The sequence below is a fragment of the Capricornis sumatraensis genome, chromosome 6 (assembly GCF_032405125.1).
Source record: "Capricornis sumatraensis isolate serow.1 chromosome 6, serow.2, whole genome shotgun sequence".
In the NCBI taxonomy this organism is placed as follows: Eukaryota; Metazoa; Chordata; class Mammalia; order Artiodactyla; family Bovidae; genus Capricornis; species Capricornis sumatraensis.
This window is the reverse complement of record NC_091074.1, coordinates 93,432,872-93,458,079: the sequence shown is the minus strand read 5'-3', so window position 1 is coordinate 93,458,079 and position 25,208 is coordinate 93,432,872. Positions and strand designations below refer to the sequence as shown.

General features: G+C 47.8%; 1 protein-coding gene across 2 annotated transcripts in view; it reads right to left on the bottom strand.

The window, feature by feature from the left end:
• The window catches only part of FGD3 (FYVE, RhoGEF and PH domain containing 3), a 41,196-nt gene extending 17,777 nt beyond the window's left edge, over positions 1–23,419 (bottom strand). For both annotated transcript variants that reach the window (XM_068973853.1, XM_068973854.1), the window contains exons 1-8: positions 23,353–23,419; positions 15,597–15,782; positions 14,261–14,774; positions 7,384–7,473; positions 6,565–6,701; positions 4,199–4,355; positions 2,871–3,009; positions 2,268–2,326 (exon numbers count right to left, since the gene is read on the bottom strand). In XM_068973853.1, coding sequence (XP_068829954.1) covers positions 2,268–2,326; positions 2,871–3,009; positions 4,199–4,355; positions 6,565–6,701; positions 7,384–7,473; positions 14,261–14,725 — 1,047 coding nt within the window. In that variant the 5' untranslated portion in view covers positions 14,726–14,774; positions 15,597–15,782; positions 23,353–23,419. The remainder of the gene's footprint in view (positions 1–2,267; positions 2,327–2,870; positions 3,010–4,198; positions 4,356–6,564; positions 6,702–7,383; positions 7,474–14,260; positions 14,775–15,596; positions 15,783–23,352) is intronic.
• Positions 23,420–25,208: the final 1,789 nt, after the last annotated feature.

Here is a 25,208-nt window from a genome sequence, read left to right as displayed (position 1 = left end):
CACTGCATGCCAGCGCCTTCTGTGGGGAGGCAGTGAAGGCCTTGGGTCAGAGGAGATATGTTGGGCCCCTCTTGTGTCTTAGCCTTACTGGCTTTCTTGGTCCACCCTCAGATGGCCCAGGGCCATGATAAGACCAGACCTCTGCCTAGCCTCAGATCATCTCCCTCTGGCCTCAAGACTGGTTGTGTGGTCATATGATCAACCAGCTCCCCTGGGGTATGAGGGGAGAGGATAGGCAGTTCATTGTTCCAGCTCTGGGCTGAGAGGCGCCTAAGCCAGGAGTGAAGGAATGAACGCAGCAAAAGGCAGAGCTGAGCCTAAGGAACATTAACCCAGAAACAAGGAGAATGGATCCACGATGCTACAGCAGCCACTGCCCTTGGATCTGACCAGTCTAAATCTGCACGCCCTGGAAGCAGGCTGGTTTAGTTGGCCCTTCTGTCTCTGGTATGGAAACAGGTGGTAGATATGGACATGGGAGCAGAAAGGGGACCCCAGCATAGAGATTAAGCAGGAACAGACAAGGCAGGACCAAAGGGCCTGTGTGTCCTGGAGGTTGGGCAGGCAGATGGCCTGTTGGAGAGCTTGTGTGTATACCTGGGAGGGAATGGCAGGTCAGGAGGGCTCTGAACAGAGAGTGACAAAATAAGCAACCCGTAGAAGGCTCTGAGCAGAGAAAGGTGGATCAGAGTCCAGGGAGACTGGTGGGGAGGCTGCAGTGGTGGTCCAAGATGAGGAGATTACAGATAAATGGGGAAGCCTGAAGAGGCTCCTGTGAGCACACACTGATAAACCGTCCCCTGCGCCTGAGAAGAGCCCCCAGACTGTCACAGAGGCCTCACCAGACTTGGAGTGAGGACTGGCATGTGGTGAATATGGTATAGTGTGACAGGAGTCCCCCCCATGCCCCTCAGAGATGTAGGCCCACAGCGGCTCCTCCAAAGGTCCACGGGCTCTATGTGACCTCATGACCATGGAGTTCCATGAAGCAGTTCTTTCTCCTCCATTAGATTTAGTATTGGGGAGAAAGAGACGGGAAATTAGATTTAAAAGGATCTAGAGTGAAATGTTGCCTGTTTCGGTTGCTGTGGGTACCCCCAAGTCAGGGAGGAGGACATAGGACATAGGACATGGATCCCACACAACAAGAGCTGCCCCAAAATAGGCTGCCCATCTCTCATTTCTCGCTGTTGAGAGATGTGGGGTCAAAGAAATATTTCCCTTTCTTTCTTCTCTCAAAAAACATCAGTGCCCATGTGAAAGTAAATAGATCCCATGACTGAGGGAACCAGGGCTGGATAGAGACTGTGGCAGCCTGGAGAGCCGGCTCACTGAGAAGATACCTCATCTCATCCCAGGTTGAAATGTGGCCCTGGGGCTTTCAGAGTTTTCTGGTAAAGCCAAGAATTTGGATTCTCCTGTGAAATGCTCTGATCTAAAATTCTGGGTAAGGACTTAGAAATTCTTACACCATGTCCAGGCAGTGTGCAGACCAAACAAGGGCTGGAATGAAACAATGCCAGCTGGGTCAAAAGGTGTTGGTATGAGCTAGGAGGCCTCCCCATCTGCAGACCCCATTGCTCAGAGGTGTTAGATCAACAAGAGGACACCTTCAGGCTGTATTTGGAGATGGGGCCTTTGGTAGATGATTAAGTTTAGATGAGGTCATGGTCATGGGGTGGGAGAGGGGATCATGATGAGATTACAGCCCTAATAAGAGAGACAGCAGAGAACTTGCTCTTTCTTTTTGCCATGTGAGGACAGTGAGAAGGTGGCTGTCTACAAGCCAGGAATCAGATCCATCAGCACCTTGATCTTGGACTTCCAGCCTCCAGAATGGTTAGGGTAAATGTCTGCTGTTTAAGCTGTCTAGTCTACAATACTTTGTTATAGCAGCCCCAGCTGACAGAGCTTGAATGAATGAATGAACAATCAAATGAGTGATGCTAACACTGAGAAGTAACACTGAACTGTACTAGGTCTTGTTCTGAGTACTTTATGTAGTGTGATTTGATCCCCATGATCCCCAAGGAGACAAGTTTTGTCAGTGACCTCATTTTACAAGTGGGGAAACTGAGGCACAGGGTACTATTAACTAGCAATCATCAAGCTAGTAAGGGGCAGGCCTGTATAGCTCTCAGCAGAGCCTCTGTCTTCCTGGGGGCAGGTGGGTGAGAGTGCATAGTGATGATGCTTGGCCCACCCTGTGCTTGCCCCGCCCTAAACTGCTGGTTCCTCAGGCATCTTCTGGGAATGCCCACACTCACCATTTTCCGAATGGCAGCGTTGGAGTGGTTGGCAGCTGTGGAGATGAGCTCCAAGGACCCTGCAGAAAGACCCCAGAATCTAGTTACAGGGCACCGGGTGGCTCCGCAGGTCTTCACCCCATGAGGCTGAGCGCCAGGCTCTGCCCTGCGCCTGTCCTTTCCCATGGCTGTACCAGGTGCTCATGAGAACTGGCCCAGGGTGGGGCAGTGCAAACTTGCAGACGTGTCCCATTTGCTGGGGGTCTGCCAAGGCTGACGTCCCATTCCCCTGTGCAGATCCTGCCCCCTAATGCCCACCAGCTACTGCCCGTGCACCAGGCGCCGCCTTGCCAGTCCCACAAGGTCCTCCATGAGCCCTAAGCTCTGCCAGCACTTAGCAGTTCCCTCCACAGGAATATCATCCTCTCCTCAACTGCAGTGGGGGCAGGGGAGGTTTTCCCTCACACTCGGTCACTTCCTATTGGGGGTCAGTTGGAACTCTTTCCTTCTCTCTGTCTCTGTCTCTCTGTCTCTGCCTCTTTGTCTTTATCTTTCTGCCTGTTGGTCTCTCTCAATGTGGATTTTCAGCAGGAGCCCCAACTCCCACCGCCCAGGCCAGCTCACTCTCTGCATCCTTCCAGTCTGGGGCATCCTCTGGGAGCCTCTTCAGATAGTCCTTGAGCAGCAGCTCATAGCGGGGGACCCTCTGCACGGGCTCCAGCATGTGGTGCTGCAGGGTCAGGTTTCCACACATCTCCTGCTTCTGTGGGGTAGAGAGAGGAGGTGTGGGGCACCCATGGGCAGGCATGTGGCTGCCAGGCACACTCCACACTTCCAGCTTTTGCAGCCCCAGAAGGCTGCCTGGAGTACCCACAATCGACTGACTGCAGGCCACATCTTACAGAGAGGAAACTGAGGCTTGGAGAGGTTGAACAATGGAGTGAGGAGCTGCACCCCAGGCAGGCCTGCTCCAGTGTTGGCATTTTTATATACATCCTCGTTGGAGACTGTTCTGTGCAGACAGCTGGGAGGGCCCAGTTGTAAGTGAGCGGGTGAGGGTGTAGAGGTGGCAGGTAAAAGGGGAGAAAGAAGCCCTCAGAATCAGAGGGGATGCTGAGAGATCCAGGCAGATCCAGGACTCTATACTAAGAAGTCATGAGTGATCTGATTACAGTGGGATCTGAGGAAAACCCAGAAAGTTATCAAGGGGCCACCCCAAATCTGAACCTGTCCTTCAAAGCCTTAGCACAGAGGGCTCAGTGCCCACGAACTCTCCAGGGTACAGTGAGGAATGTAGGTGCATGTATGCATGTGTGAACATGTGTGTACACATGTGCACACGTGTTACTTATGTGCATATATGCATGTGGGTGCAGGTGGCTCATACTTAAAATATTTTTAAAAGAATTACTTTATTTAAAATTGATGAATGTGCCCAATTAAAACCCTCAAATTTTGTATGGAAAACAAAATCATAAATAAAGTTAAAAAATAAAACATCAATGGGGAAAAATAATTTGCAACACATTTGACAGTTAACAACTGACATTCTTAACATGTAAAATCTGCATGAATTAGCAAGAAAAAGACCAACAGGGCAGTAGACAACAGCAACCAGAGCTGTGAACAGTCTCTTTGCAGAAAAAGAGAAAGAAAATATTGATGCAACATTTTTCTAAGTGTTTGCACCAGCCACTGAGGAATGCTCTGGAGGGAGACTGGCATTTGGATCCTGGTCCTATTGAATAATCGTTTGTGATGACACGATCACACAAATTTTTTGAGCCACAGTTTCCTCTTCCATGAAATGAAAATGATTTGTCTCTTGGAGTTATTTTAAAGATCAAAGCATTAATAGAGCATCTGGACACATCCCACAATTTTACTGATTTCCTTCATGTTGAAACACAAACCCATCACTATGCCCATGAAGCAGAGGTGGGGCCACCTACCTGGATGTTTTGGACAATGTCTTTAAATACCGGTGAGCGCTGGGTCCAGGTGCTCACCAGCTCCATAGCCCGATCAAAGTTCTTGACATATTCACCATACATCTTGAGGAACGGGGCCAGCTTCTGCAGGATGTCTCCAAGTCGGGGGTTCGCATCCCTTCACCAGGGAATGAAGTCATTACACACATACTTCCGGTGAAGGGCCAGGGTGGGACAGGGACTTCACAGGGAGCTATGGGACAATGGCCTGACTTCCAAGTCTGTGTGATGGTGGGCAAACTGGTCACCCTCTCCAAGCCTTACTTTCCTCTCCTATATCACATGGGATGGAAAATAGTGTGTTGCCTAGGGGATCATATGAAGTACTCCAACAGTGCAGTCACAGAGCCATTGCTCAAAACCAGGAGCTGTTAGTAATAATGGGACCACTTGATGAGCCACAGTTATCGAAGAGAACCAAGAAAACCCCATTATACTTCTATATGAGCAATGATTAGGAACGATAGGATGATCTAATTCTGGCAATATCATGGGAAAGCAACACTGTGTAATAATGAATGGTTTGGACAGGGATTTAGAAATAAATTTAAAGGAACCAAAAATATATTCATATATTAGACTTTAGAACTGTGGGGGATTTATCCTAAAGAAATAATCCAAAAGAAGAAAAAAAGACACAGGCAAAAAGTCATCCTCTGCAGCATTACTAGGAATGGGCTTTCAAACGCAGAGGAGAAGCCCCTGGACTCTTGCACCATTATTACACAAGGACTGTCTGTGTACTGACAGTCTCTTCAGGGCCTTGAGGGGAAAGTCATTTCTAGCAGGTGTGCACTGCATTAGCCAGAAAGGCAATCCAGCCCTGAGCTTTAACCTCATGCCCTTGTACACAGTATAACCTGCTCTGCAAGTGGAGCATGTCCTTCTAAATATTTACAAATTGACTTGGATGCTTGCTGAGCCTTGCAGATGCAGGGACATCCCCCAGTCAAGCCCCTGGCCCCTGGCCTCTGTGTTCTCTCTGGCCTGGTTCTAGCTTAGAGAATGGACTCTTGGGGACACTACAGGCCTTGCAGCTGAGCTGTCCCTCTGCTACAAATAAGTGGAAGCAGCAGAGGGACAGAGGGACAGCCCTCTGGGGACACTCACGAGAGAGAAAAACATCTCATTTTTAAAAGCAGAGGTGCAATATATACTAGGAGGGAAAATAAACCCATAAGCATGGTCTATTCACTGGTGTTTGCAGACATCAAACCACATTTAAATTCCACAAAGCCCTGGTTTGGTGGTTTTAGTTGTTAAGTCATGTTTGACTCTTGCGACCCCATGGACTGTAGCCCACCAGGCTTCTCTGTCCATGGGATTTCCCGGACAAGAATACTGGAGTGTTTTGCCAGTTCCTTCTCCAGGGGCTCTTTCTGACCTATCGGTCAAATCCACATCTCATGCACTGCAGTCTCCTGAATTGCAGGCAGACTTTTCACTGACTGAGACACAAGGGAAGCCCAGAGAATTCTATTTACAGTAGCACCTGCTCAAGGTGCTCAGTCACATCTGACTCTTTTGCGACCCCGTGGACTCTAGCCTGCCAGGCTCCCCTGTTCATGGAATTCTCGAGGCAAGAATACTGGCGTGGGTAGCCAATCCCTTCTCCAGGGGATCTTCCTGACCCAGGGATTGAACCCGGGCCTCCTGCATTGCAGGCAAATTCTTTACAGCTGAGCAATCAGGGAAGTCCTGAAGGGAATGGCAATCCACTCCAGTATTCTTGCCTGGGGAATTCCATGGACAGAGAAGCCTGGTGGGCTATAGGCCACAGGTTTGCAAACAGCTGGACACAACTGAGCAACTAACAAAGCCCTGAGCAGGTATTAAAGTCTCTTTCATAGCTCAGTCAGTAAAAAATCTGACTGCAATGCAGGAGATCTGGGTTCGATTCCTGGGTTGGGAAGACCCCCTGGAGAAGGAAATGGCAATCCACTCCAGTACTCTTGCCTGGAAAATCCCATGGACAGAGGAGCCTGGTGGGCTACAGTCCATGGGGTCACAAGAGTCGGACATGACTTAGCGACTAAACCACCACCACCAATTTGCAGATGAAGAAGCTAAGACACTGAGAGGCCATGGGGTCAGAGTTGGCCCAGGACCCTGCAAAAGAGAGCCTAGGACCCTAGGAGACATGTTTCCCAGGTAGCTCCTGGTTTGGGGGCATGCAAACCCCAGATTTAAAGGCTATTTGGCAGGGAATGTACAACAAAACACTGCAACAGGATCACCATGAACTTCAATCTCCAAAGGCATAGGAACCAAACTCCCGGGGAAATGTCGGCCCCTCCACTTTCCCAGGCACCCTGAGTTGCACTTACCACTCATTCGTGATCCGCGCCTGCAGCTCAGGCAGGAGGAACTGCCCGTGGAAGCGATAGATGGAGGAGATATTAGAAAAGATGCCTGTGGTGACTTCCGAAGGGATCCCCGCTTCCGTCAGCCGGGTGTAGAAAACCTGGGCATGGAGAAGCCCTTGCAGCGGTCACTAAATGTGGGTCACTGCAAACGGCTACAATCATGCTTCTGCTTCAGATGTGGGAGCTCAGGGGAGGCTGCCATTGCCTTATGTTTTCTTAATGAAACTTCTGCTTCATCAAACTGCCTTAAAGAACCTTATGGTCTTATAGCAAGCTTACTGATGGCCAAGAATTGGGAGTGAGGCAGGGACAGTCCCCTCTAGAGAGAGACAGACCATCTTTCTTCCATCTGCCTTTCATGGGAAATGGATGGTCCTGATTTCCTGTCTCTGCTTTGTGAGCCACAAACAGAAGCAGTACCTGTCAAAACCTGGTTTCTATGGGAGTTTTACTTCCTGTGCTCATAAACCCCATGTTGCCAGGTGAAGAGGGAGGGTGCCACCCACTGTCATAGGGCATCTACATGCTCAGATAATTTAACTGCCATGAAGAAAAACCCCCAAGGTGACCAGACAAGACCTTTGCCCCAGAGCCACAAGCTGTGAAAGCAAAAACTAAAAATTTCTGGAGGAGATTTAAATATATCCAAGTTTCAGTATTCATGTCAGTCATATTCCAACTGCAAGGCCTAGCCAATGCTAAGATAGAAAGTTTGCCTCTGAAACTGCCCACTGAAACTCTGGAAGTAGACAAAGGCAGGCTCCAAGCTGGGAGGGTTACCTGGTCTAGCAGGTGCAGCCGCTTCACATAGGTCTCCTCCGTGTGCAGGAGCTCCTGGGCAATGTGGAGCAACTTCTGAGGCTCAGAGCACTGTGAAGAAAAGAGCTGTAACTCACCTAGGGATGGTGAGTTTGGGGGAGGCAGCATCTGACACTGCATACCAGGGATGACGACAGGCCCCCAGAGATCAGAGGAAGCTGCTGGAACTGGGATGTGAGGCTCAGTGCTCACAGATGGAATTTCCAGGGAGGTTTCTGGGGGAGACAGAACAGTTTTTACCAATCCCCTCAAATCTTCTGCAGCCGAGAGAAAACTTTATCTTCCCAGGGCTTTGACTGCAGAGCAGCTACAATAGCCACATCAAAATATACTGTGGAATGACATCACCAAGATGGCAAATTAGAAAGCTACCAGCCCTCCCAACAGAGGCATGAAAAGATGCTCAACATCATTAATTGTTACAGAAAAGCAAATCAAAACTATAATGAGGGTATCACCTCACACTGGTCAGAGTGGTCATCAGTCATTAAAAAGTCAACAAATAAGAATATTAGAGAGGGTGTGGAGAAAAGGAAACTCTCCTACACTATTGGTGAGGATATAAATTGATGTAGCCAATATGGAGATTCCTCAAAAAAGTAAAACTAGAGTTGCCATATGATCTTATAATCCCACTCCTGGGCATATGTCCAGAGAAAACTATAATTTAAAAAGGTACATGTACCCCAGTGTTTATTGCAGCACTGTTTATAATAGCCAAGACACAGAAACAACCTAAATGTTCATTAGCAGATAAATGGATAAAGAAGAGGTGGTGCATATATACAAGGGAATATTGCTCAGCCAGTAAAAAGAGTGACATAATGCCATTGGCAGCAACATGGACTAGATATTATCATACTAAGTGAAGTAAGTCGGACAGAGAAAGACCATGTGATATCACTTATATGCTTAGTTGCTCAGTTGTGTCCGACTCTTTGCAGCCTTATGGACTGTAGCCCACCAGGCTCCCTGTCCATGAGGATTCTCCAAGCAAGAATACTGGAGTGGGTTGCCATGCCCTCCTCCAGGGATATTGCTTATATGTGGAATATGAAATATGACACAAATGAACTTATCTATGAAACAAAAACAGGCTCACAGATATAGTGAACAGACTTGTGATTGCCAAGGAGAAGGGTGAGGTGTAGGAGGGATGAACTGGGAGTCTGGGATTAGCAAATGCAAACTACTATATATAGTATATAGAATGGATAAACAAGGTCCTAGTGTATAGCATAAGGAACTATATCCAATTCCTGTGATAAACCATAGTGGAAAACATATGAAAAAGAATGTATAACTGAATCACTTTACTATACAGTAAAAATTAACATAACATTGGAAATCAACTATGCTTCAAGAAAATAAATTTACAAAAAAGAAAGCTCTAGGCCTTCCTTCTCCTACATAGACATGGAGTTAACAATATACAAACAAGAATACCTTTGTGAAATCTCAAGACAGCTGAGAAACTATGGCTTCCAAGCCATTTTAAAACTAAGAAGAGATTCTATCAAGCAGTGAATGACAACTGGTGTTTGGTACACCCTTTTACGTTCCTCCTCCAAGCAAAATAGCATGGCATGACTGGGAGGAACTCCCCCTCCCCATGATACTCCTCCCTCAGGATGAAAACAAAGGAATGAACTGTACATCCCGGGTTCTGTCTCATCTGGAAGTTGCCTGAGGGATGGTTTCTGTCTTGCCAGACTTGGAACGCTATCATGACAAGTGCCAGAGTTTGAAAGACACTGAAAACTGAGGCAAGAAGCATGTTAGAGCTGATGATCTGCAGAGAGATGCCAGAGGAGCAAGAGATCAGACAAAGTTTACTAAGTTTTAGAACTTCTAGCCTGACTGGCTAAGATTTTTCCCTGCACAAAGCCAGAATGTGAAGACTGGAGAGATGGTTGTTTTCCAGATGCCAAATTCCAGCAAAATATTACAAAGAAATAGGGAAACGTGGTGTGATTAAAGGAACAAAATAAAATTCCAGAAACAAACCCTAAAGAAGCATAGATCTATGAGCTGCCTATAAAAAAATATTAAATAAGTGTCATATAGATGCTCAATGAGCCAAAAAAAAAAAAGGGAACACAAATAGACAACTTAGTGAAATCGGGAAAGTGATGCATTAACTAAATGAAAATATAATTAAAGATATGCTGCTGCTAAGTCGCTTCAGTTGTGTCCGACTCTGTGCGACCCCATAGACGGCAGCCCACCAGGATCCCCCATCCCTGGGATTCTCTAGGCAAGAATACTGGAGTGGGTTGCCATTTCCTTCTCCAATGCATGAAAGTGAAAAGTGAAAGTGAAGTCACTCAGTCATGTCCGACCCTCAGCAACCCCATGGACTGCAGCCTATCAGGCTCCTTCGTCCATGGGATTTTCCAGGCAAGAGTACTGGAGTGGGGTGCCATTGCCTTCTCCGAATTAAAGATATAGAAACTATAAAAAAGAGCCAAACAGAAATTCTAGAGCTGAAAATTTCAATAACTAGACTAAAAAATTCAATCTAGGTCATTTGAAAGTCAGAGAAACAAAAAGAAATACAATGAAGAAAAGCAAAGAGAGCCTAAGAAGTTCATGGAATACTATCAAATTGACCATATATGCATTATGGGAGTCCCAGAAGAAGAGAGTGAAAGGAGCAGAGAGTTTACTTGATAAATTATTGGCTGAAAATGTCTCCCAAATGAAATGGACATGCAAATTCAAGAATCTCATGGAACTCCAACTAGGACGAATCCAAAGAACCACACTGGGACCTATTATTTTAAAAGGTGGGAAGGGGGGCAGTGGGATACTATATTTAAAAGGCTGAAGAAGAAAAAAAAAAAAATGAAACAGCTGTCAACCAAGAATACCTTGTTCAACAAAGTGGTTCTTCAAAAATGAAGAATAAAGACTTTCCCAAATAAGCAAAAGATAAAGAGTTCATTATCACTAGACTTGCTATACAAGAAATGCTGAAGGAAGTCCTTTAAGTTGTGAAAAGATAGTAGATAGCAACATGAAGTTTACAAGAATATAAAGTTCTTCAATAAAAATAAATGCATAAACAAATATAGTAACCTATACTACCATAATTTTTGGTACAAAATAACACAAAAAGGACAAAAACATTTAAAAACTATAAATCTATGTAAAAGGGCATACTGTTCATATAAACATGTAATTTGTGATATTACATAGATCATCTGGTAGGGACAGCTGTAAAGCAGAGTTTTTGTTTACCATTGAAGTAAGTTTTTACCAGCTTAAAATACAATGCTATAACTTTAAATATTTTATGTAATTGCAATAGAAAAAATATATAGAATATACACAAGGGTCAATGAGAAGGGAATCAAGGCATATTATTACAAAAAAATCAGTTAAACTTAAAAGAGGAAAGCAGTAAGAGATGGACAAAAAAGTTACAAAACATATAGAAAACAATGAAAAAAGCAATAGTGAGTTCTTCCATATCAGTAACTTGTTTAAATGTAAATGATTTAAACTCCCCAATCAAAAGATATGGATTGGTTGAACATATTAAAAAAAAAAAAACAGCATTCAGTTATATGCTGCCCACAAGAAAGTCAGGCTTCCAAGGTGGCTCAGTGGTAAAAAATCAACCTGCCAAAGCAGCAGATGCAGGAGATGAGAGTTTGATCCCTGGGTTGGGAAGATCTGGAGGAGGAAATGGCAACCCACTCCAATATTCTTGCCTGGGAAATTCCATGGACAGAGGAACCTGGCAGGCTACAGTCCATTGGGTCACAGAGAGTCAAACATAACTGAGTGACTGAGCACAGAGAAGAAACTCACTTCAGACTCAAGGATATACATGGGCTGTAAGTGAAAGACGTAAAAAGATAGTTTCTGGAAACAGTCAACAGATAGATTGAGTGGCCTACTTACATCAGACAAAATGGACTTTAAATAAAAAACCTTACACAATACAAAGACATTATATAATAATAAAAGGATCAATTCACCAAGAAGATATAAAAATTATAAATATGCATCAAACCTCACGATGGTGGTGGTTTACTTGCTAAGTCGTGTCCAACTCTTGCAACCCCATGGACTGTAGCCTATCAGGCTCCTCTGTCCATTGGATTCTCCAGGCAAGAATACTGGAGTGGGTTGCCATTTCCTTCTCCAGGGGATCTTCCCAAACCAGGAATCGAACCTGGGTCTCCTGAATTGTAGGCAGGTTCTTTACCTCATAATACCTAAATATATGAAGCAAACTTCGACAGATTAGAAGAAAGAAGCTGATTACAACAAAATAACTGTAGGAGACTTCAGTACTCTATATTCAATACTGGATAGGACATGCAGAATATCAATAAAGAAGCAAGGGATTTGAACAACAGTGTCTGAATGAACCTAACAGACATATATAGAGCACTCTATCTAGTAATGGCAGAACATACATTCTTCTCAAGTGCACATGGAAACCCTCAAGATCAGACCATGTGTTAGGCCACAAAACAAATATTAACAAATTGAAGAAGATTGAAATCATATGAAATATCTTTTCCAATCACATCAGAATGAAACTAGAAATCAACAGCACAGGAAAACCTGGAAAATCCACAGATTTCTGGAAATTAGATAGTACACTCTTAAACAACAGTCCATGGGGTTGCTGAGGGTCGGACACGACTGAGCAACTTCACTTTCACTTTTCACTTTCATACATTGGAGAAGGAAATGGCAACCCACTCCAGTGTTCTTGCCTGGAGAATCCCAGGGATGGGGGAGACTCGTGGGCTGCTGTCTATGGGGTCGCACAGAGTCGGACACGACTGAAGTGACTTAGTAGTAGTAATAGTAAACAACAGTCAAAGAAGTCACAGAGGAAATTAGAAAATGGCTTGAGACAGATGAAAGTGAAAACACAACATACAAAAACTTACGGAACGTGGTAAAAGCCGTGCTAAGAGGGGCATTTATAGCTGTAAATGCATACATGTATAAGGAGGAAAGATCTCAAATCAACAACCTAACTTTGTACCTCAAGATTAGAAAAATACCACACTAAACCCAAAGGAATCAGGAGGAAGGAACTAACCGATTAGAGCAGAGATAAAACAGAGAGTAGAAATACATTTAAACAAAACAACAAAACTAAGAGTTGTTTTTTGAAAAGATGAACAAAATTGACAAACCAAAAAAAATGAGAGAGAAATCAAATAAATAAAATGAAAGAGGAAACATTACAACCGATACCACAGAATACAAGGAGTCATAGAGATGGACAATGAAACAGTTGAATAAATTAGAAGACACAGATAAATTCCTAGAAACACAACCTACCAAGATTGAATCATAAAGAAACAGAAAACATGCACGGACCAATAACAAATAAGGAGGTTAAATAAAAAATAAAGAAACTTCCCAACAAAGAAAACCCCAGGAACAGATGGTTTCACTGGGAAATTAACACCAATTGTTCTCAAATTTTTCCAAAAAATTCAAAGAATGAGGAACACGGACTAACTCATTCTACGAGACCAATATTATCTCAATACCAAAGATTTGGGGCCTTGCTGACCCTGGAGATATGGTCCCTCCCATGCACTGATTCCTAGAGATACAAAGGATTTACCAGCAAGACAAAAAATGTCTTTCAAGTGCAAACCAACCCATCCAGAGCCCATCTTCCTTCCTGAATCACACAGGACCAGGTGTGAGGTATCCAGGGATACCCTCTGTACGCGGAGCGCACTGAAATTATTCAGACTGGCCAATCTTAAGCCTGCTTACTCTGTCTCACCCATCCATCTCTTCAGAAATCACAATAAAGACTCTACTGCAACTTAAATAGTACTTGTACATCAATTATACTTCAATTTTAAAAACAATCATTAAGTGATTAAAAAAAGATTCTTGCTCACAATTTCCACCCCCTCTGTCTCCTGACCCACCCTGGTGAGTTTCTCTCTGGTTCTCCTTGGTATGATGCGCCCGTCTTTTCATGTGCTATGAGTAATAAACTGTCTTTACACAGGAGTCATCTCCTGATTTGTTGGCTTCACCATTCCTGAATAATAATAAAACCTATTTTAAAATATGCCCCCAGCCCACTCGCTGAGACTACAACAGCATAGGCCTGTGGCTGCCGTTTGCCCACAAACCTGCCTCTTGATGCAGCCATGTTTGTCAATACCATCTCCAACCAAAGGCCACCTGTGCTTCTCTTGAGACCTAGTCACTTGCAGCTTACCTATGCTGTTCTCCCATGCACTTGCGGTCCCTGTAAGCCAGGGCTATCAGCTTTACTCCTATGTCCCCATGAGTCCCAGTGCAGAGCCCAGAGCCCAAAATGCTAAAGGGACACAGATGAGCTTTCTCTAACACTGAGCCACAGTGCATGAGCATACCTGCTTCCCTGGCCCATCTGCATGGGGCTCTACTCCCATGCCTGGGCTCCCTTCCTGCCTCTGTACACCCCGTGCGCAACAGTAGTGTTTTCCCATTTATAAAACAACATGATAACCACGCTGCCTTCTTCATGAGGCTTCTGCAAGGCAGGCAGCAAGCACTGGTGAACAGAGCTGGTGGCAGCGCTGTTTCCATTAAGACTGGGCCACTGTGTGGCCATGGAACTGAGGCTCAGGAGTGAGATCATCGCCTGATGTGTCGGGGAGACCCCTGCTTGTGTGGTCCTGCCGTCGGGCCTGCCCACCAACCCATTGCAGGGGCTTCTTTGAGAGTGGTGTTTGAGTGTGCACCCTGCTACTGGCACCAGGCTAAGTGATGGCCCTGTAGACCTCCAATACCCTCAGAGGAGGGCCCTGCAGCCCCTGACACCTGGTGCAGGAAGGTGACCTACCTTGGCTGGATCCGTGTCAACCTTAGAAGGGTTGTTCTCGGGGTCTGGCTCCTCACAGCTGCCCTCGCCTGCATCGCTATCAGCCTCCTCCTGTGGAGACTTGCCGCCCAGGGCTGTCCCCAGGTGTGGCCCTTTGATGATGGTACCTGGGCCCGCCTCACCGCTGTCCTCACAGAAGTGCTCGCCGACCACGCTGCAGGATGGGCTGTCTATCCCGCTGTCCCGGTTAGGGATCTTAGAGCTGCTGGCCTCACCCACTGAGCTCATGTCCCCAGCAGAGGCCTGGCTGCCAGGGTTCCCAGAGGCAGGCTCCCTGTAGTGAGTTCCAGGCCCGACAGGGAGCGCTGGGAGCTTCCCTGGGTCTGTGCTTGGTTGCTCCAGGGAGGAGTTATTACGCCCAGCATCTGGCTCCTCCATGATGGCATTGGGGGCTGGGGGTGTTGAGGAGCCCCCTCCTGGCTCCATCCTCAAAGCTGAGTTCTCTGATCTCTGTGAGGGGCTGGCTGGGGGCTTCCTGTCAGGGAGAAATGAGTGAAGTCAGTGCCAGCTGGGGTGTGGACAAGCCCCCAGATAGGGCCCTCTGGAGAAAGTCAACATGGGGCTGTACTTGAGCACCCCTGTCAGCCTCAGCTGGTTTTCGGGCAATGGCAAATACAAAGCATTTTATTTAAAAGTTAATTTCTTCATAAAGAAAGAAGGAAGAGAGAGAGGGGTGGAGGGAGGGAGAGAGGGAGAAAGAAAGAGAGAGAAAAAGAGAGAAAGGAAGGAAGAAAGAAAGAAAAAAGAGGGTGAAAGAAAAAGACAGGAGAGGGAGGAATGAATCCTGTAGCATGAAGCTACCTGCTCCTCAATGAATTAGAAATAAATGCATAAAATAATACCAATAACCATCTTGAGCACAGTGGATCTGGTCTGCACCCTGCTCTGGCATCCATGACACTCTATCCTGCACGGTAGCTCTGAGGTGAGGCAGGATCCCCATCAAGACCCTCCCTCAATATCACTGTAGATATTCTGTCTGACAGGTGACCTGACACTTTCCAGAGACCCAGGGGCTGAGGAGCCTGGACCTTGGTCCCGAATTCCTCCTGCTGCTGCGTTTACTGGGGCTGTTCCATGCTCTCACATGGTGCCTCTTCTGGAAAACCTTGTGGAGGAAACGTCCCTTCAAGTGTCAGTCAGTCAAGTGTCAGACCTGCACAGAGGGTCAAAGGTGAGACTAGACTGCAGGAGACCGACATGCCCCCAAATCTTCTACTTGAAGCCACAGTGGGGCTGCAGAGGAGGCAGGGGCCAGGAACAGCAGCCACTGATTCCTGAGCAGCAGGTGGGTTACCTGAGGCTGGCAGACTCCACAGGGCACTGAGGTGAAGGGCGGGTGCCAGGATCCCTGCCGGCTGCTTTCTGGGTCCTTTGGGTTGGCCAGCCGAGGCCTTGCACGAGACGGGGGGTGGGGGGTGAGGGATTTGCTGAAAATCTTTTTCTTGCCCAGCAGTTTTGAAGTGGAGCAGTTCAGGAGGTTCTAAAAAAAAATGGTGAAAAGAGAATGTTAACCACCTCCTCCACTGGCACTTAGAGCAACCTGGGTGACAGACCTAGTTCTCCAGGGAGAAGATGGAAGGGTGGCTTCAGGCCACCACTCAGTGCAGGGGACCCCTGAGCAGGTCGTAGAGGCCTAGGGGTAGATGGAGCACGGCTGATTCCCTGGCCCCTAGCCCAGGGGAGCATGTATGACAACGGCTGTGGCATGTAGCAGCTTCTAGGGCTGGCTTAAAACTGGGGCCAGAATTGAGCTTGTCCCCAGTCATGCCATGACTCAGGAAGAAAGGGTCCCTTAGAGTGTGCAGTGCCCATCATGACTGAGGGGACCCAGCAGGCCCTCCCAGACACATGCACTCCCTTTGCTCACAGTCACAATCAGCTCTGCTGTCAGTGGCTTCTTCACACATTCCCTTCCTCTCTCACTAAACAAAATAAAGAACCATCAGTGGAGGCACAGGTCCCCGTCCACTCAAGACACACAATCAAAAAGGTGTCCTGAACCCTGACCCTTGGCCACCCACGCAACAGAAGGGCCTCCTGGCAGAGTGTGCTCGGAAGAGAAGTGTGACCCACCTCTGCACGCACATGGCCTTGAGGTGAGGCCTCGGGAGCCAAGCAGAGATCCAGCCCCTGTGAGTCTCCTGCCCTCTTGTCTCCCAGTGTAATCAGATTTCTTGAGTCAAGTGACGCCAAAATCAGTGCAGGGTGCATATTTAGTATTGCTACTGCCACATTCTTCAAGAACTTAATGGGGAGGAATATCAATATTTCTAAACAGAAAATGCATGCTTTGCCGCATTCTTCTCATAGCACAGGAGATAATCTCCAGTTTCCAGAAATCAGACATGACACAGCAGTAAAAATATGCCAGATGGAATTCAGGCCACACACTCAGCTTTGGCATGTCTACTGCAGCCATCCGGTGCCAGGTTGAGCCTGCTGCAGTCACACCTCAGGGCCTCCTGCTTCTGGTCAAGACTGAATTAGCTGGAGCTACTCTCTCACCTGAAACAACTAATCATGGATAAAGCATACGAAACAGCAGTTTGAGAGACACCTTACACCAGGCAGCAAAGCGCAGTGCTTCTGAAGGTGGAAACATGTGCAGTGAGCCCTCTGTCACCCCAACTTCCTGCCTGGAGAAGGGGATCCCAAGTCGACCCCTGAGTGAGGAGACAGAGCTGGGCATCCAGAAACACCAAAGCAGCTGGACCTCACAGGGTAGAGGGCTAGAGAGAGAGCTGCACAGAGGGAGCACAGAGAACCAACGAGGGCCCTCGGGATAGCTCAGTGCAGGTGCAAGGAAACTACAAGACTTGAGAAAGAACTACCTGCGAGGATCAAAGGGAACATCACCTCAGGCTCACACAAGGCAGGGAACAAGCCTGTTTCCACCAGCCAGATTGAAAAGCCCAATATCCACAGGGACTTAGATAACTTGGAAGGGTCTTGCCTCAGTGTGGGGGCATAATTAGCCCCACAGCGAGCTCTACTCAGGTCCCACCTAATGAATACAGATGAATTTTAGCAGGAAACTCTCTCTGTTTACAAGCAACTTAATAGCATTTCTAAACAATGCTCCAGGACAATTATAGAAGCACAGACATATTCAGAATCCAGTAAGGTGAAATTTACAGTGTCTGGCATCCAACCAAAAATTACCAGACACAGAGGGCAGGAATACACAGCCCACGGTGAGAAGGAAAAGTCAATGAATTGCAATTGACCCATATCTGATACAGATACTAGAATTAGCAGACAAGGTCTTTAAGGCAGCAGCAGTACCTGCTTTATATTCAAAAGGTCAGCAGAGACACGGAAAATAAAAAAAGATGCATACCCAATTTCTAAAGATGGAAAACACAAGGTGTGAGATCAAAACCCACTGGAAGGGACTGATGGCAGATTAGACATTAAAGAAGAAAAATTAGTGAGTTTGGAGAGACTATAGAAGCTTTCTAAAATGAAAGAGAGAGAATGAATTGTGAGATGCAGAAAAACTATGAGCAGCATAATATGTGTGTAACCAGAATACATATGTGGAGTGTTAAAAAGGAGTGAGCTTGAAAAATACTTGAGAAAAAAATGACCAAAGTTGATATCAATTCTACACAAACCTTTTGATCACTGAGGGGAAAAGGGAATGCTTCTCACTAATAAGGATAAATCTAGAAAAAATTATTTCAAGTGAAAAAAAGACAAAGGAAAAGGTGCCTACTTGTTTTTCCATTTAGAATTCTAGGAAATGTACCCTAACATGTGATGCCAGAAAGCAGACCAGGATGTTGCCTGGAAGGAGGGGTACGTGTGGTGTGGGGGTTTCAATGGAACACAAGGAAGCCTTACAGAGTTGACAGATGCGCTCATCACATGTGTGTGTGTACGTGTGTGTATGCTGAAACATCCAATCATACATCTTAAACATATGCAGTTAATTGTATGTTGACTATACTTCAAGGAAGGTGATACCTCTGAGTTACATAGATTTGGTGAGTTGCTAACATTCACCAGTGTCATTTTCCTTGTTACAGAAGGGACAATGAACTATGTAGAGGACGGTGGTAAGGGGTGTGGCAGGCCCAGAGCCTGGGGAGGCTGCAGCAGACATGCTTCTCTGAACCCCCTGGACTGGGTTCCAGGCTCACTCTGACATGCCCAAGGCCAAAGATGTAAAACCATGCAGGAGCCAAGCAGCATTTGTCATTTCTATCTTCCCAGCCACTCACCTCTCTCTTCGAAGCCCTGAGCTCTCTGAGCTGAGAGAGCCCACCCTTAGGTGAATTGAGCCTGCTACTGAACTCAGCCAGGGCCCAGGGCCCCTGACACCCAAGGCTGCCACCAGCCAGTATCAAAGGCCCCAAACCTGGGACCAGGGGAGGCGTGGGGACTGGAGAAGTACAGAGAAATTAAATGTGCCCCACTACCAAGTGCATCGTGCAGCCAGTGGATAGGGTGGCAGGAGGGGTGTGGTCCCTGCCCTGGAGTCCCCAAACTGCTTGGCAGCTGCCTGAGACAGGCAGGGATAGTCCTGCAGATGGGCCACGATTCTGCTCCACCTGACTCTGGACGTCCCCACTATGGATGCAGTGCAGGAGCTCCCACTAAAATCAACACTATGCCTTTCTCTCTTGCTGCCTGTCACCTGGTACCTTGGAGGCCCCAAGTGGGCAGGGATCTCCACAGGTGTGTCACTGACATGGCTTAGTAGCCCCGGAACATGGGGCCCCAGCTGACAGCTATCAGCTGCCATCAGAGGTGTGAGCCTGAAAGGAAGCCTTTGAAACAGTTCTACCCTTGACTGGCTGCAGTCCCAGAGAAGCCCTGAATGAGAGCGACTGGAATGCACCCCACCAGTCCCAGAATCATGAGAGATGATAGTGCTCAGTGGGGTGGTTGGTTACGTGAAGGAGGGAATCCAAACAGTACTGACAGCACCATGGGGCAATACCAGAAACTGCTATGCTGCACACACCTCCATGCAGGTTGCAGGCTGGGGGATAAGGCTGCAGAAACCTACGAGGCACAACAAAGGTCTGGTTGTGCAGGCCCTGCCAGATGCAACAATTGATGGCATGTCTGCAAAGCTGCTCTATGACCCAGAGGTGCCTGCACTCCAGTGTTAGGATCCAGAAGCACAATACTTGTCTTGGGGCCTCAGCCTAGGAAGTGTTCTGGCTGGTACAGTCTGTGGTCTCCATCCTGTGTGCTGAGAACCCAGAGATGGACACAGACACTGGGCTGCCATATGCTTCAAAATTCAGTGGGAGTCAATGGGACTTCAAGGCAGGATGGGGCTAGCAGAGCGAGGAGGAAAGGAGACTGGTCAACAGCATTGGACCCAACAACAGTCCCATAAAGGTTCTTAAAGCCTGAGGCAGCACACAACACTCTACCTCCAACTGGCTATATCATTGCTTTTTAGTGGTTCTAACAGACAAAGACGGGCAGGACACCTCACCAGGCTGATAAGCGTCGGCCATTAGCATCACCTGAAGCTCCTAGTTCCCCATCACAGGGCTTGCTCACCTACAGTAGGAGTTGGTAAAATTACACAGTGAGCCCAGTAGTGATGACATGTGCCCAGAGCTGAGATGACAGAAGTTCAGGGAAAGCAAGTCCAAGAATGCACTGGGTACAGTGTAAGGAGCTATGACTAGAAGGCCCACAAGCAGAGCTGCACTGTAAGCAGGCAGGTGCGTCTGGGAAAGAGATCACTGTGATGTTTCTTTCTTTCTCTCTTCTTCGGCCGTGCTGCATGGCATGTGGGATTTTAGTTCACCAACCCAGGCTCCAAACCATGCCCCCTGCAGTGAAAGCGTGGAGTCTTCACCACTGGACTGCCAGGAAAGTCCCTGTACTGCTTCAACTTCATTTTTTTGCTTATGTATATATTTACTATTCCTCTTTATTTCCTTTTTTTTCTATTTTTAAATTTTTTATGCTTATTTCTGATTCATATTTTGTTTCTGTTTTTATTTTATTTTTTCTAGAAGGAGAATTAAGTATAAATACTACAGACTATGCATTGCCATACATCAAAAGCAACTACAGAAATAAAATCACAACCTTGGAAAAAAAAAAAAGTAAAATCCTTTCTTGCATAAGCAGCTGGATGTATGATAAAGCAAGTAGAATCTCAGGAGTGAGCACTGCAAAATTATTGGAGCTTTGCTGTATTTTTTAAATGTATTGTAATAAAGTTTTTTGTGAAAAGAGTTTATCCCCACAGCATCCAAGATCCCTAGGCCCGCACTCAGGGTGAGGCAACAGGGGCTCCTTGTTCCATTCTGACCTCTCCCATGGGGCACCCTGGGCTCACTAAATATTCCTCTCTACTTTTGATTGTGTTTAAAATTTTTATTTAAAAAAGCAATGAATCAAAACAGATAAGAACTTTCCAACAGCTTCCAGTTGACACTGAAAACCCTAACACAGATATGACTCTGCCTCTCCCTCCACACTGAGCCACTTCAGGGGCCTTTGCAAGGCCCTCCCTCTAGAGGAACAGCCTAGCCCAGCTCCCCGCGATCATTCCCTGCTCCATGATAGGCCTTCCTCAGAAGAGAACCGCCTCCTCCATAGCTCCTACCCGCCAGGCTCACCCACACCTCCCCACTCCACTCTCCACCGGCTGCAGACCACACAGGTGGAAATCTTACCTCCTTCATGTGGTCCGCCACCTGGCAGACAGCAGGGCTCACTCAGTAAGCATGTTCAGTGAGTTAAGTGAATAGATGAATTTGAATCAACATCTCAGTTTTATTTCCTTCTAATATGTACTTTTACATAGCCCTACAAAAATATGCTCTGGTCAAGTCCAAATTTTTGAAAATACAAAATGCAAATCAAGATTACAGGGGGTCAAACCCCATTTCCTACCATCCGTCACTTGATAGCCTCACATCATCTTATCTAACTGCACAGTGACCCTGTCAGGTAATTACAGTGAAATGGAGGCCTAGAGGGTGGATTCACCCCCGCCAAAGCCGCATGGCTGCACCAGCAAGAGCTCTGTGTCTTGGGCACCAAGGGGCTCCAAGTAGCCCCCACCAAACCCCCCAGAACTGATGTACAAGGTAGGTTACCATCCACTTCAGTGGGAACCTAGGCAACCAGTCATTGCTACCACACACAGGGGCTCAGACAGGGGACAGCAACCCAGACAGAGGGAACAGCATCCCAGGCAGAGGGACCAGTGTCCCAGACAGACGGAAGGGCTCAAAGCAAACAAGAGCGAGCCATGCCCTCTGAAGAGCTGGCAGTGTGCCTAGGTGTGTGAGCCCGGAGGGGAGGGGACAGGATCTGGGGGTTGGAGCCAGGATGGATCTCATAGCTGTAGGCAGCCAGGGGGTCATGCATGAAAGTGACACCCCATTCAGGTTTGGGTTTCACATCTGTGCTATGGTCAATACTGCTCCAAGGTTACACTTTTACTCCCAGGCTCATCCACTTTTCCATGGACCTGTTTCCTCACCTGTCAGTGAGGTCATCAGAGCCCACCTGGAGCAGGTGGCAAGGAGGCAGCAAGGCAAGTGCTCCTGGCAATTGACTGTGACCCTGGCGTGCCCCTGGAGACTCTTCTGTGATCACTGTTCTGAGTCCAGCAACAACCCCCACCCTAGGCTCTCAAGGGGCTCAGGGCAGCAAGGCCTCAACCTTCCTCTGGGGCCTTGCTCAACATCTCATCTCAGCTCTAACCTCAACAGACCTGCTGCAGTCTAGGCTTCTGTGTGTGCAGAACATACAGTCCTGTCCAGCTTTGGGGGCCACTGCATATTTGGAGGTGCTGGTTTTGTGTGGAAACAGACGTCAGCGCAAGTTGCGGAACCAGGGCCTTGGCCTCCTGCAACTACCCAGCCAAAGACAAACCACTTCCTCCCCTCAGCACCCAGCCCCACCCAGCCCCAGGGCCACTTGCCAATCAAATTTCCAGGCTCCAAAGGCTTGAGTTTGGGCCCAGCTTGTCAGCTTACTGTCCATGGTCTGGGGCAAGGGATGGGCGTCAGTTTCTCTGTGGCCCTCAGTTTCCTCTCCTAAAAGAATGGTGGAGCAAAGTCACCATGGGATTTGTCTGAGGACTGATGTGAGTAACAGGAGAGCTTCCCTGAGCACACCCAGCCTCCCAGGGCTGTGCTCACCTCTGGAGCCTGGCACCACTCAGATCCCACTTCACATATGGGAAAGCTGGATGGTAGAATCAGTGGCCCATAGTCACAGAGCTGGGGGAGGGACTGCAAGCCAAATGTCCCAGTGGGCCATGAACATCACCAGGATACCAGCTACCTACTGCTGCATACTCAGGTTCCCTCCTCCAGTGAAAACCCTAGACCCATCTTTCCACCTCCCAAGGGGAACCCACACTGACCCCAAGAAACTATAAACGGGCTGATGGTCTGCAATCACAGGAACTCCCCACTGCAAACGGCACAGCGTCCTGGGAGCCAAGTGCTCTGGGTACAGTTGTGCCCTAGAACATGCCCCCTCAGTACAACCAGCACAAATACAGCTGTTTCTGGTACCCCATGGCTGCCCATCACCCTCCCCGAGGTCGAGGTGGCCTGGCCACCACCCTGCACTCTCTGGGCACAGCATGAGGTTCTGAAGAGGCCCTGACAGGCTCAGCCTTCCCTCCTAGCAGCCCATCATGGACAGGCCCTGTCAGGACCTAAAATGCAGATTGCAGAGGCTTCTGAAGCCCCACAGTCTCTAGGGACTGTGTTTGGGACCACTTATCCCTCCTCCATAGGTCCAGTCTATTCAAGGACCCCGGCCCTCAAGTTCTTCTTTGCTTGGGTCTAAACTGCCACAGGACACTCAACAGTGTGCTCACTCACTGCTCAACGACTTGCTACAAATCATGCCAGAGGCACCACAGGAAGACAAAAGGGACACAAGACACCGCTCGGCGCCACCACGGCAGCTTCCTGCCTTAGAGACATCCGACCCCAGATGACTACTGCTCTGAACTTTCCCTGACCCCAGAAGTGCCCCTTATGGGGCCAGCAGAGGCTCTCTGGGCTGGCGAAGACCCCAGAGCCAGCACCACTCACCTGTCTCCTGTGGCGGACGTACTTCTCTCCAGGGCTGACTTCAGGCCGCAGCAAAACACAACTTCCTTTTGCCTGTTTTCGCAATATGGGTCACTAAACGACAGAGCATTTGCATTTCCGCACTATCACACACTCAAGCTCACTGGTTCTTCCCTTGCCTCACATGCCAAGATACAGCCCCAACCGGCTGGAATGCTGTCCGAGGACCAGGCGATGCTGGCCGCAAGGTGGCCTGTGGTGGTTTAAAGTTTAACAGACTGCTCTGGGTGCCCCAAGTGGTTCCGGGTGTGGAGGCTACAGTCATCCTGCCTCTGCCTCTATCGGTTTTTCTAAGCAGACTTCCAGGTGCCTGTCTCTCAGACCTTCAGAGAAGGGGCATCCAGTGCCTGAGCAGTGGGGCTGGCTCCAACCATACAGGCTGTGGCTCGTAGATCAAAGAAATGGCCCAATGGGTCACCAGAGGCTTTCTTGAATTTTCTTGAGTGGGAACAGTGAATATGGCCATAGACTGTTGGAAAATTGAAAATGGATTGTTTCAAGGTGCTCCCAGGGGTGAAGCCAGTCGCCACCCCTACCCCAATTTCCTGAGATCTGTCCCATATTTGATGATCTGGCTGCTCCAACCAGATTCAGCCTTTCCTAGCACCCACAGAGAGGGCTTCATGACTTTTAGAGAGAAGTACTTTTAGAGTGAAGATACAAGATTGCTACAAGGCTTAGACCACAAATTTAAATGATGGATTCTTCATCCAGCCTTACATGTTTTTTAAAAAGCAAAGAGATTTCTCTGGACCTTGGTTTCCTTGTTGTATGGGGGTCATCATAGAGCCCTCTCAGAGGCAGTACCTCACACACAGGGATCATGTGAGTATAACGAATGAAACCATTGAAGGGGCCAGTTAATGAGATAATTTCTCCAGTCCACACTGACCTGCCTTGGGAGACCACACAGCCATGTTTCTCCATGGGTTCCCAAGGGATGCCCACACCAGCTGGAGAGGGGATTTGCTTCCACCCTCCGTTCTTCTAAATATTTACCAGCTGTTTGGGAGGGAGTAGTTGAGAGATGCTACCCACTTTCACCTCCAGATATTCTTCCTTTCAACCACAGACTTGAAGAATTCTATGACTAAGACACTGATAAGCTCTTGCTCACCTCCATGACTCATTGCAGTGAAATCCACCATGTGCCAGGCCCTATGGACAGGACCACCTTGGACCCAGGTCCAGCTCCGGGATACATGAGTGCCTCTTCTCCAGGAATCTGAAGACCAACATTAAGATGAGTTGCACCTGGCCCCCAGCCATTACTGTGGACTCAGAGCAGCTCAATCAGCAGGTGATGGAAGAGAGGGCAGCCTATGTCTCAGGGGTACCTGGTTTCACATCCTGGCTGATGGTGTGTGTCACCTCCACACATCACTAAGCCCCTTGGAGCCCCAATTCTTCTCATAAAATGGAGATAATACAGGATGCGTGGTTGGAGTTTTGTGAGGAAAGAGAGCCTGGCCTGGGGTAGATCAACCATCCGAGTGCTTCCAGCCCAGGGTGACAAGGACAGTGCCTGCCACCATCACCCAGCACAGCCCTTCCCCTTGTTGACATCCCTAAGGCAGAAGACTGGCAAGGGGACCTCATCAGGACCTGGAGACCCAAGCTCAGATCTATGCTGTACAGAAATGGCCCAAGAAGGCAGAGATGAACCCTGGCAGCATAGCAGCAGACCAGGTGTAATGATCCATGGGTCATGTGGTGATGGAGTATGCTGAAAAGAAGAACTGGGGTAAAGTGCCCTCTCATCCTCAGGTGAGGGAGGGGGGGATTCTCCACTGGGAGGTGGGTGACACCCTCCAACA